Consider the following 13544-nt stretch of genomic DNA (forward strand, 5'->3'; position numbering starts at 1 on the left):
CCTAAAACTATGACCTCTCGTTCTAGAATGCCTTCCTCTCCGACTAGTTGGGGCAGCACGGTGACACAGTGGTTAGCACTGCTGCCTCCGCTCCAGGGACCCAGGTTCAATTTGAGCCTGGGGTGACTGTGTGGAGCTTGCACTTCAAATCTTTGCCCAGGCACCTAAGCTATCCAGTTCCATTTGGAAGCTCCTTATTTCCTCATTGCAACTTGCTATCCTACCTATTTTAGTGTCATCTGAAAATTTATAGTAGCTTCTATTCCTGTATCCAAGCCATTAATATATATTGCAAATAGTTGGGACTCGAGGACCGAGCCCTGTGGCACCCCACTAGTTACAGCTTACCAATTAGAAAAGGACCCATTTATTCCAATTCTCTGCCTACTGTTGTTAAGCCAGTCTTCTATCGGGCAGCACGGTGGCTCAGTGGGTTAGCACTGCAGTCTCACGGCGCTGAGGTCCCAGGTTCGATCCCGGCTCTGGGTCACTGCCCGTGTGGAGTTTGCACATTCTCCCCGTGTGCAAGGTAGGTGGATTGAACACGCTAAATTGCCCCTTAATTGGAAAAAATTAATTGGGTACTCTAAATTTATAAAGAAAAAAAAAGCCAGTCTTCTATCCAAGCTAATAAATTACCCCTAACCCCATGTTATCTTACCCTACATATTAACCTTTTGTGCGACACCTTATCAAATACCTTCTGGAAGTGCTGCTCGTGGCTTCAGTATCCACTCGCATCATGGAAAAATCTTTTCCATTCCTAGAAACATAGAAAATAGGAGCAGGAGGAGGCCATTTGGCCCTTTGAGCCTGCTCTGCCATTCATTATGATAATGGCTGATCATCCAACTCTAGCCTAATCCCGCTTTCCCACCATATCCTTTAATACCTTCCACCCCATCTGCTATATCTAACTGCTTCTTAAAAACATGCAATGTTTTGGCCTCAACTGTTTGAGTTTTTACAACTCAACTTTCATACAAACATTTTCCTGTGAAATAGCTTCATCTTTTGTGTGTTTTGTTTCTCTTGGCTTACATCAGATAACTTTCCTTCATTCAAAGGCATCTGCTAACTCCACATTAAACAAACTTCAACAGCAGGTGCCAATGTGTCAATACTTTAAAAAAAACATAATTTTTAAGCCTCTTCTTTCCTCTGCACTGGACTCTTGGAATCGTACAGTTCATTGTCCTGACACGGTTTGAAACCATCTTGAATTTTGCTTAGGTATTGTGTCCCACGTCCTGGGGTCTGCTTGATCTTTTGGTGCTTTATTGAGTTTTGTTCTAGACCTTTTTTTAAGGTCTGCACTCTCTACAACTTGAGTTTAAAACTCCAACTGGTAAAAGGCTTTTAATACCAAATCAAATGTGGTTGAGGATTCATCCATACCTTGTCTTATAATTACATTTTTGGCACATTCACCAAATGAGTACAATAATGTATTAACTTGCACTTCCACTTTATCTCCTACTTAATACTGATGTATTCCTGGATTCGAAAAATGTTCTTCTCCATGATGCTCAATTATGCATCTGGTTTGGCTCTTGCATGAGTTCAAATTGGTCTGTTAGTTTTAATTTACTATCCATGGCTATTTTCAGAACAGGGGAGTAGAGGTTTATTTTCTTTTCAAGATGACGCTACAGTAACCATTTTTCCCTCTTCTTTCCATGCTTGTTGAGTTTCAGTGGGATCCCATTGCAATCTTGGAACCTTTTTTTCAAAACTGGGCCAGTGATTTGCTTCTCTGAGCTTGGGAAATGGGTTTGAAAACAATGATTATAATTTGCTCTGCCTCCTGATTGGAATTTTCTACCCATATTTGAGCTCGACTGCCACGTGGTACGGCACCAACTTCAGACCCCGGTAGCAGTGTTCTTCCTGCTGTCCAGGTTAGACAATCCATTTGCTCTGCCCAATTAGTGCCCCGATTATTTTTTAAAGGTTAATTTAGCCTTAAAGTGAATTTCGCTCACCCTTTTGGTAATCTGGAAGGTCTGTGGATTCTGCATTCGAGCAGGTTTGGCTTTTGCTCCTCCTTTTGTGATCTGGCAACGTCTATTGACTCTGTGGTCAATCAGCTCTGACAATGGTATTTTCCCTGAATTTTGTTTCTCCTTTTTGTGATCCCACTATATCCTTTGACTCTGCATTTGATCAGATTTGGCCCTTGCTCACCCTTTTGTGATCTGGCCAGGTCCTTTGAATTTGCTTTTGATCAGGATTGGCAATGGACCTCCACATGCTTGGGTACGAGTCCTTCACATGGACATTGGATTTCTATTCTGCCCTTCAGCCTCCACATCTGCAATGGAGCTTCTTTGGTGCTGTCACACTTTTCACAGGTCAGACAGCAGCAAGTTTAATTTTTCACAGTTTAAGATTCTGGGGCCCTTCTCCAGCTTCTTTGAGGTTATGGGTTCATTCCTTCACTGCCATCATGTTGCAAAGAGGTCTGGAGGCTGGTGTGGTTACATTAAACAAATTACCAACAACTCATACTATATAAATCGCCAAGATTTGGTGTTGCCCTCATACTGCCTTCCACCAGACTACTCTTGTACTCACAGTTTATCACCATATAGAATCATATAAGGAAGCCATTCAGCCCATCAAGTCAGCACCAATCCTTCAAAGGAGCACCCTACCTAGGCCCACTCCCCTGCCCTATCCCCATAACCGACTTAACCTGCATATTGTTTGACACTGAGGGGCAATTTAACATGGCCAATCCACCTAACCTGCACATCTTTGGATTGTGGGAGGAAACTGGAGCACCCGGAGGAAACCCACGCAGACAGTGGGAAAAAGTGCAAACTCCACACAGTCACCTGAGGCCAGAATTGAACCCGGGTCCCTGGCGCTGTGAGGCAGCAAACCACTGTGTCACCGTGCGGTCCTATCCTGTGACTCCCGACATAATGTGAGTGTTGCTGTTTCCGCAGTCCCACATTAATTCTTGCTCTGCTGAGCACTCTTATACTACAGACAGCTCAGTCCGCGGCCTGCTGCACTGTTCTGATGAAGCTCAGCACTCTTCCCGACATCACGTAAATCAGGTCCATGGAGTTATTGGGTCATGGAATGGATCAGCGGTAGTGGAATTCTCGATGCAGTGGAGAATCCAATGTGGGCATAATGGAATTAGGGTTGAGCGCTGATCCCGTTCCCATGCTCTGGTCTCCCACTGGCATCAAGATTTGCGCCCTGCCTCAGCATGAGGATAATTTGACCCACTTGCATCCTATTAATGGGCTGGCCACATATCCGCCAAGCCAATTTCCAGTCCTCTGGGCCGGGACTCATCAGCGTGACAATTGGTGCAGGCATTTATAAGCCCTGCCCTGATGTGGTGGGCCTCATGGTGGGCCATGGTTCCAACTCTTTAAGGGAGTTAAGAAAGTCCATTGGTGGGTCAACCTTCCCGTCCCCCCACCATGCAAATCCTGCCAACCCCACCCCCACCAGACCCCTTTAGTACCCCTCCCCCACCCAGAGACCTGCCAGAAGCCCCCAATTACAGAGAGCAAACCTGACCCCCCCCCCCATTACAGAGACCCCCCCACACCAGAAATCTCTTCCCCCCCCCCAATTACAGAGACTCCTACCAGAGACATCTGACACCTGGCCTGGTTCATTGTCAAGCACCAAATCCAATATGGCCTCCCCTTTAGTCGTCCTGTCTACATATTGAGTCAGGAAACCTTCCTCTACACATCTGACAAAATCTGCTTCATTCAAACCATTTGTAGTAAGGAGGTTCCAGTCAATATTAGGGACTCTCGGTCTCTGGCACTGAGCCTGGCTCTGTGGCTCAGAAGGGAAGCGGAGAGAATAGAAAAGCAATAGTGATAGGAGACTCAATGGTTAGGAGAACAGATAGGAGATCCTGTAGTCGCGAAAGAGACTCCGAAAGAGACTCCCAGAAGGTATGTTGCTTCCGGGGTGTCAGGGTAAGGGATGTCTCGGATCGAGTCAACAGGATTCCTAAGGGGGAGGGGGAGCAACCAGAAGTTGTGGTGTACATAGGCACCAACGACATAGCTAAGAAAAGGGATGAGGATCTTAAAAAGTGATTTTAGGGAGTTAGGTTGGAAGCTAAAGAGCAGGACAAGCAGTGTAGTGATCTCAGGATTCCTACCAGTGCCACATGCAAGTGAGGCAAGGAACAGAGAGCGAGTGCAGCTGTACATGTGGCTACAGGGCTGATGCAGGAGGGAAGGCTTCAGATATGTGGATCATTGGGATACCTTTTGGGGAATGTGGGAGCCGTATATGAAGGATGGATTACACCTAAACTGGAGGGGCACCAATATCCTGGGTGGGAGGTTTACTAGTGTTGTTCGGGAGGATTTAAACTAGTTTGGTAGGGGTTTGGGAATCAGAGCTATGGATCAGAGGATAGGGTGGGTAGCTGTTGAACGGGCAGAAATAGTATGCAGTGAGTCTGAGAAGAAAGATAGGCAGTTGATAGGGAAAAGTTGCATCAGTGGAATGGGTTAAAATGTGTCTGTTTCAATGCAAGGAGTGTCGGGAATAAGGGAGATGAACTTAGAGCATGGATCACGGCGCCGAGGTCCCAGGTTCGATCCCGGCTCTGGGTCACTGTCCGTGTGGAGTTTGCACATTCTCCCTGTGTTTGCATGGGTTTCGCCCCCACAACCCAAAGATGTGCAGGCTAGGTGGATTGGCCATGCTAAATTGCCCCTTAATGGGAAACAATTGATTGGGTACTCTAAATTTATTTTAAAAAATGGATCAGTACTTGGAGCTACGATTTTGTGGCCATTACGGAGACATGGATTTCGAAGGGGCAGGAATCGTTGTTAGATGTTCCGGGGTTTAGATGTTTTAAGAAGAATAGGGAGGGAGGTAAAAGAGGAGGGGGAGTGGCACTGTTAATTAGGGAGTGCACCACAGCTGCAGAAAAGGAGGTAGTCAAGGGGGGGTTTGTTTACTGAGTCAGTATGGGTGGAAGTCAGAAACAAGAAAGGATCAGTCACCTTTATTGGGAGTTTTCTATAGACCCCCCCAATAGCAGCAGAGAGATGGAGTAACAGATTGGGCGGCAGATCTTGGAAAGGTGCAGAAGTAACAGAGTTCATGGGTGACCTCATCTTCCTTAATATTGACTGCAACCTCCTTACTGCAAATGGTTCAGATGGAATAGATTTTGTCAGATGTGTACAGGAAGGATATCTGACTCAATATGTAGATACGCCGACTAGGGGGGAGGCCATATTGGACTTGGTGCTCGGCAACGAACCAGGCCAGGTGTCAGATATCTCGGTGGGAGAGCATTTTGGTGACAGTGACAACAACTCCTTGACCTTTACCATAGTCATGGAGAGGGATAGGGACAGACTTATTTAATAGGTATTTAATTGGGGGAGGGGAAATTATACTGCCATTAGACAGGAGCTGAGGAGCATAAAGTGGGAACAATTGTTCTTGGGGAAATGCACAACAGTAATGTGGGGGTTGTTTAAGGAGCACTTGCTGCAAGTGCTGAATAGTTTTGTCCCACTGAGACGAGGAAGGAATGGTAAGGTGAAGGAGCCTTGGATGACAATAGAAGTGGAGCTTCTAGTTAAGAGGAAGAAGGAAGCTTATGTAAGGTTGAGGAAGCAAGGATTTGGTGCAGTTCTAGAGGGTTACAAGGTAGCCAGGAAGGAACTCAAAAATGGATTTAGGAGAGCTCGGAAGGGGCCTGAAAAAGCCCTGCAGGAAGGATTAGGGAAAACACTTGTATGAGAAATAAGAGGACGATCAGAGTGAGAGTAGGGCCGATCAGGGATAGGGGAGAGAACTTGTGCCTAGTCTGAGGAAATAGGGGAGGCCCCAAATTAATATTTTGCTTCAGTATTCACTAGAGAGAGGGACCTTGTTGCTCATGAGAACTGCATGAACCAGGTTAATAGACTCAAACAGGTTGATATTAAGAAGGAGAATGTGCTGGAAATTTTGAAAAGCTTTAGGATAGATAAGTCCCCTGTGCCTTACGGGATATACCCGAGGTTACTATGGGAAGCGAGGGAGGAGATTGCTGCGCCGTTGGCGATGATCTTTGCGTCTTCACTCTCCACTGGAGTAGTACTGGATGATTGGAAGGAGGCAAATGTTCCCCTGTTCAAGAAAGGGAATAGGGAAATCCCTGGGAATTACAGACCCATCAGTCTTGCGTCTGTGGTGAGCAAAATATTGGAAAGGATTCTGAGAGGTCGGATTCATGATTATTTAGAAAAACATAGTTTGATTAAAGATAGTCAACATGGCTTTGAGAGGGGCAGGTCATGCCTCACTAGCCTCATTGAATTCTTTGAGGACGTGACGAGACACATTGATGAAGGTGGATGTGGTGTATATGGATTTCAGTAAGGCATTTGAGAAGGTTCCCCATGGTAGGCTCATTCAGAAAGTTAGGGTGCATGGGATACAGGGAGATTTGGCTGTCTGGATACAGAATTGGCTGGCTGAAAGAAGACAGTGAGAGGTAGTGGATGGAAAGTATTCCACCTGGAGGTCAGTGACCAATGGTGTCCCGCAGGGATCTGTTCTGGGACCTCTGCTCTTTGTGGTTTTTATAAATGACTTGGATGAGGAAGTGGAAGGGTGGGTTAGTAAGTTTGCCAATGACACGAAGGTTGGAGGAGTTGTAGATAGTGTTGAGGGCTGTTTTAGGTTACAACAGGACATTGACAGGATGCAGAGCTGGGCTGAGAAGTGGCAGATGGAGTTCAATCTAGATAAATGTGAAGTGATTCATTTTTGGAAGGTCGAATTGAATTTGAATGCTGAATACAGGGTTAAAGGCGAGATTCTTGGAAATGTGGAGGAACAGAGGGATCTTGAGGTCCACGTACATAGATCCCTCAAAGTTGCCACCCAGGTTGATAGGATTGTTAAGAAGGCGCATGGTGTGTTGGCTTTCATTAACAGGGGGATTGAGTTTAAGAGCTGCGAGTTTTGCTGCAGCTTTATAAAACCCTGGTTAGACCACACTTTGAATATTGTGTCCAGTTCTGGTTGCCTCATTATAGTAAGGATGTGGATGCTTTGGAGAGGGTACAGAGGAGATTTACCAGGATGTTGTCTGGACTGGAGGGCATGTCTTATGAAGAAAGGTTGAGGGAGCTTGGGCTTTTCTCACTGGAGCGCAGAAGGCAGAGAGGTGACTTGATTAGAGGTGTACAAGATGATGAGAGGCATGGATAGAGTGGCTAGCCAGAGACTTTACCCCAGGGTGGAAATGGCTGTCACGAGGGGACATAGTTTTAAGGTGATTGGAGGAAAGTATAGGGAGATGTCAGAGGTAGGTTCTTTACACAGAGTGGTGTGTGTGTGGAATGCACTGCCAGCAGAGGTGGTGGAGTCAGAGTCATTCGGTACATTTAAGCGACTCTTGGACAGGTACATGGACAGCAGTAAATTGAAGGGGTGTAGGTTAGGTTGATCTTAGATTAGGATAGATGGTCGGCACAACATCGTGGGCCGAAGGGCCTGTACTGTTCTATGTTCTATGTAGAAACATCCAATTACAGAGACCCCCACAACAGACCCCTCCAGAGACCTCCGAATTACAGAACACCTCATGAGAGACCCTGCCTGGAAGCCCCCCCATAAGAGCGACCCCTGTCTGGAAGCCCCTCGTTAGAGAGCCCCCTGCCTGGAAGCCCCCATTAAAGAGACTCCTGCCTGGAAGTGAGACAGCCATCCAGACAGAGGCAGTGAAAACAATCTCCGCAGATCTGGTAGCATCTGTAGGGAGAGAAAAGAGCTAACGTTTCGAGTCCGATGACTCTTTCTCAAAGCTAACAGAGAAAGTGGGAAATATTTATACTGTGGAGTGAGAATGAAAGGTAAGCCATAGCGACAGAAACCCAGGGAAACCGGGTGCTAATGGAGTCTGCTGTCCATTACTGCCCACCATGATACCAATATCTGAAGAAAAGAAAACTTCCTGCAAATCCAATAAAACTTCCCGATTGAACTCTACATGAATATGTAGTCGACTGGAGTGCAATTCAAGAATTAATTGATCCCAGCATTGAAATATTAAAATAAAGGCTTGAACTTTGATTTTTGTGCTTTATGGCAGGATGTCAACCCGCCTGAGTTAGTGCATTGTTAAATGCTTTGATCTATGGGGTATTAGAAATATTATTATAAAGTTGAATTAAATGTAACGTAACGGTTGGGAATTCACTAATAGATACAGAAGACAGTGTTGTCAGTGTTTATGCTTTTCAACATTTTCAGTTAAATTATCCAATCCATTAAAAAAAAATGTAGAATATCCAATTCATTTTTTCCAATTAAGGGGCAATTTAGCGTGGCCAATCCACCTAACCTGCACATCTTTGGGTTGTGGGGGTGAAACCCACGCAGACACTGGGAGAATGTGCAAACTCCTCACAGACAGTGACCCAGGGCCGGGATTCGAACCCGGGTCCTCAGCGCCGTAGGCAGCAATGCTAACTACTGTGCCACCGTGCCGCCCATCCAATCAATGTTAGCAACAATGACCAGATCAACATTCAACTTTCATAAGATTCTGTATTTTCTTACACTGATGACTTTGCATTACTTTGCAGCCTCCATCCGCCAGATGTCTTCTGGTGGTCCTCCAGGCTCCTCAAGCGAGAACATGATGTACGCTCTGATAGTTGGTGCGGTGATTGCAGGCGGAAGTGTTTATGTAAGAACCAGTTTAATTAAACACATTTCCACATTCGCCTGTTTAAGATCGCAGTCTTCTACTTTGAACAATAGGCCATCCATCTCCCTGGTTTTGAGGGTTGTGAATTCACAGCTAGAGTTCTCATTGCGCCAAACTCCCTGTTTGACATCAGCTATTAAGTGGTGGTGAGTTGCTCCCTAGTGAAAGGGAAGGTAAATTTGGACATTGCTGACTTAAAACACAGTCTTGAATATCCAATTCGGCAGTTCCAGGGCAGCGCTGGAAAAGACCCAGTTACAGTTTTCCTTTCTGGACTCCCAGGTGGAATGCAGTGTGTATGGATTGAGAAGATTAAAAATAAATGACTTATTTTCTATTTTTGTTATATGTAGCAACATGGGAAAATTCACAAACGTTTGTTTTTTTCAGAATAACAAATTAATGTTGGAATGTGTTTACACAGACGTACAAAGTTCTCCACAAGGACAAAGCCAGGTACAATGAGAGAGTTGCACAGATAATAGAACGGCCAAAGAGTGAATGGGCAGCTCAGCAACCAAAGAGTGAGTTACTTTTTTTAAATTTACATGCTCCCCAGTTCATTATGCGCTCGTTGCAATAGGCTTGAGTTTGTTATCGGCAGTTGCAATTATCGCCTGGAGGTGTGGGGCTAGGCTTTTTTGGTGTTACTCGACATTGGGTTGTTCCAACTGGCCGAGAATGTGACATCAAAATAAACATTGACGGTAGCAAATAATTTCCCCCCCAAAAATGTTTAGTGGATTGCAAAAGAAGATTCAATTATAGTTCATGGAAACAAGTGGAAGGAAGAGGAAGGAAGGATTGCCTGGCCCATCAAACCAGTCACTAGACTGTGTACCTATGTACACAGAACACTGACTCCAGAGTAATGATACTTCCTGAGACAGACAAAATAGAGAAATTCATCTCTGACACATGTCTGCAACCCATAGGTGACATAAACTGAGCTAACAAACTACTTGCCTATATGACAACAACAACAGCAATTTGCAACTATGTAGTGCCTCTAATATAATGAAAGACCCCAAGGCGCTTCACATAAATGTTTTTCAAATGAGATTTGACACCACAAAAGGGGTTGTTAAACCAGAGAAGAGAAAAAGCTTGATCAAAGGGATCGATGTTTAGGGTTGTCTTAAAGGTGGAGAGATTTTGGGAAGAGATTTCAGAGCTGAGAGTGTAGGCAGCTGGAAGTATTGGCTCGGATGTTGGTGTAGTAAATACTGGCCATGTGCAAGAGGCCAGATTTAGAGGAATTTATAGTCGCTCAGGGAATCGAGGGATATGCGGAGCAGGTGGGAAGATGGAATTGAAGCTCAAGGTCAGCTGGAATTGAATTGAGTGGTCGAACAGGCTCGACAGGTCTGTTCCCAGACCTGCTCCCATTTCCTATTTTCCTGTGACTGCCGTGGGCAAATGCTTGTGCAAGGTAGTATAATTATCAAAGGATTTGACATCACCATTGTCAGTAGGGCGTTTAATCTTGCATCTTGACTTGCTGACAGAAAGAATCAAATGCTGCATTGTGAACAATGTTATGTTTGACTAATTTATAAGAGAATGGATGCACAGTAGATGCACCAGGACCGACGGGTTTCATCTGTAAATGTAATTTGGAGATGAGCATTGAGATGGTTACCTCCGGGTTAACCATTAATATGCCAAATATTGGGTGATGCTGCTAATTTATAGCAAGATTGCGGAGAAGTTTTTTGGTTTTTAAAAAAATAATTTTTATTGGAATTTTTTACAGAAAATATAAAAATATAACAAGTAATAATATGCAACTAACTGCCCCATAACACCCCAAACCGTAACATCACATGTATCACACTCCCCCCCCCCCCCCCCCCCCCAACAAGAAAACTTAACCATAAATTAAAATTAAATAAATCAAATTTAGATAAAATAAACAAACATAGTCATCGTCCCGTCCCCCCCGCCCCGGGTTGCTGTTGCTACTGTCCCAGTACCCTATCGTTGAGCCAGAAAGTCGAAGAAAGGTTGCCACCGCTTAAAGAACCCTTGCACCGATCCTCTCAGGGCGAATTTGACCTTCTCTAGCTTAATGAAGCCCGCCATGTCATTGATCCAGGTCTCCACGCTTGGGGGCCTCGCGTCCTTCCACTGTAGCAAAATCCTTCTCCGGGCTACTAGGGACGCAAAGGCCAGCACACCGGCCTCTTTCGCCTCCTGCACTCCCGGCTCTACCCAACCCCAAAGATCGAGTCCCAATCCTGGCTTGACCCTGGATCCCACCACCCTTGACACCGTCCTCGCCACCCCCTTCCTCCAGTGCCGGGCATGCCCAGACATATGGGCATGGTTCGCTGGACTCCCCGAGCACCTGACACACCTATCTTCACCCCCAAAGAACCTACTCATCCTCGTCCCAGTCATGTGGGCCCTATGCAGCACCTTGAATTGAATGAGGCTAAGCCGCGCACATGAGGAGGAAGAATTTACCCTCTCCAGGGCATCAGCCCATGTCCCGTCTTCGATCTGTTCCCCCAGTTCCCCCTCCCACTTCGTTTTCAGCTCCTCTACAGACGCCTCTTCCACCTCCTGCATGAGCTTGTAGATATCGGAGAAGTTTTTTTTAACTGAGGAAGATTAATAATTCTTCAATGTCAGCTATAACTATGCAGAGGTCTAGAGGCAAACAGAGTGATTTCTCCACTGGCTGAATCATCTGCTCTGCCGGTGAGGGAGCGCCATGTAGGAAAACCTGGCTGACGCACCGGAGAATCCCACACCAGAAGTGGGAGTGGGGGCCAGACAGCCCATTGTGTCTGCCAAGATCATGACTGGTCCTCAACCTCAACTCCATTTTCTTGCCAGATCTCCACATTCCTTCATTCCTGCAGAGACCAGTGGTCTCTGACTTGAATATATGCATCGACTGAGCATCCACCACTCTCTCTGCTGACATTAAACAGACAGTGAGGTGGAAATGAAATGAAAATCGCTTATTGTCACGAGTAGGCTTGAATGAAGTTACTGTGAAAAGCCCCTAGTCGCCACATTCCGGCGCCTGTCTGGGGAGGCTGGTACGGGAATCGAACCGTGCTGCTGGCCTGCTTGGTCTGCTTTAAAAGCCAGCGATTTAGCTCAGTGAGCTAAACCACGATGATCGTATGAATCACAAAAGCTCGAGAAAAAGCAGCAGCCAATACTCTAACTATAATCTCTGGGGCGAGGATACCAAATTTTCAACAATCTCTGAATGTAGAAGTTCCTCCTCAGCTCTGCCATAAATGGCTGGCTCCACACTTGAAGCTATGATCTAGGTCTTCAACTCGAGAAAATCTCTCAGTATCTAGCTTATGAAATGAAATGAAAATCGCTTATTGTCACAAGTAGATTTCAAATGAAGTTACTGTGAAAAGCCCCTAGTCGCCACATTCCGGCGCCTGTTCGGGGAGGCTGGTACGGGGTAATCAAGCCCTGTAAGGATGCCATGGTGGGCTTCTCCGTTGACTGATGCCGAAGTCAGGAAAGGCGATTGGACAGAGAATCGGCTTCAACGCTGAAATCGTGGTGGATGCCGGGTTTACGCAAAGTCACAATTCTCCAGTGCCTCAACAGCAACGTCAAGGCGTTACACTCCGCACATACATTAAACGCCCTTTGCATATCATTAGAAGGCCTGACCCGGTATTCTCTGGGGCTTCTGTGATTCTCCACCTCCACTGGGGGGAATTCCCGACGGCAAGGTTCACTTTTGCTTTCTAAAATCGTGAAACGGGCGCTATGGCTGCTGAGAGGGAGAGAGGGGATATGGAATTGCCATAGTCTGCTGATAGTTGTGCTGCAGGCCAGGGGGCTTCTGCCAGGGCAAGGGGGAGTAACAGGAAGGGTGGCCAGGAGGTGGGTTGTGGGGTCCAAAAAACCATATGACATGGGAGCAGAATTAGGCCACTCGGTCCATCGGGTCTGCTCCGCCATTCAGTCATGGCTGATATTTTCTCATCCCCATAACCCCTGATCCTCTTATTAATCATGAACCTGTCTATCTCTGTCTTAAAGACACTCAGTATAAGACCATAAGTCGGGGTGGACCGGCGTGGAACACCATTGCCGCAGCCTGCACGGAAGCCATGCAGCTGCATGCACCGCCGACTGCCCACTGTGAACGTAGTGCCACAGTTCATATGGGTGTCTCCCCAGGCCAGCCCCGTAGGTGCCCTCTGGCCCCAGCCAACCCATCAACTGGATGGGCGTGCTCCAGCGCAACCAGTGCCATGTTGGCTGGGATAAGTGTATGTGGGGAGTGAAGTGCGTATACGCGGCTGCAGCTTGTCAGCCTCCTGAGTGTCAATGCCGCACCTTTTCTCATTGGAATCGGTAGTGATCCACGTACCGCTAGCCCCTCAAAGGTTGCTCAATCATCCAGTTTTGCTGTTGCAGTAGTCCACATATCCTGCCCTGGTGTCAACACTTAGTCTTATAAACAGATAATCCCACCCCATGTGTTTCAATGAGGTTGCCTCTCGATCTTCTAAACTCCAGAGAGGATAGGCCCATTAGGGGCAGCATGGTAGCATGGTGGTTAGCATAAATGATTCACAGCTCCAGGGTCCCAGGTTCGATTCCCGGCTGGGTCACTGTCTGTGCGGAGTCTGCACGTCCTCCCCGTGTGTGCGTGGGTTTCCTCCGGGTGCTCCGGTTTCCTCCCACAGTCCAAAGATGTGCGGGTTAGGTGGATTGGCCATGCTAAATTGCCCGTAGTGTCCTAAAAAGTAAGGTTGGAGGGGGGTGGGGGGGTGTTGGGTTACGTGGATACGTGGGTTTGAGTAGGGTGATCATGGCT

The 13544-nt window shown here is 46.5% G+C and overlaps 1 protein-coding gene across 2 annotated transcripts in view; it reads left to right on the forward strand.

The window, feature by feature from the left end:
* The window catches only part of LOC119963412 (mitochondria-localized glutamic acid-rich protein), a 46290-nt gene that overhangs the window by 3047 nt on the left and 29699 nt on the right, over positions 1 to 13544 (forward strand). For both annotated transcript variants that reach the window (XM_038792489.1, XM_038792488.1), the window contains exons 2-3: positions 8604 to 8707; positions 9153 to 9252. In XM_038792489.1, the coding sequence (XP_038648417.1) occupies positions 8604 to 8707; positions 9153 to 9252 (204 nt within the window). The remainder of the gene's footprint in view (positions 1 to 8603; positions 8708 to 9152; positions 9253 to 13544) is intronic.

Source organism: Scyliorhinus canicula, chromosome 3 (genome assembly GCF_902713615.1).
Source record: "Scyliorhinus canicula chromosome 3, sScyCan1.1, whole genome shotgun sequence".
NCBI lineage: Eukaryota > Metazoa > Chordata > Chondrichthyes > Carcharhiniformes > Scyliorhinidae > Scyliorhinus > Scyliorhinus canicula.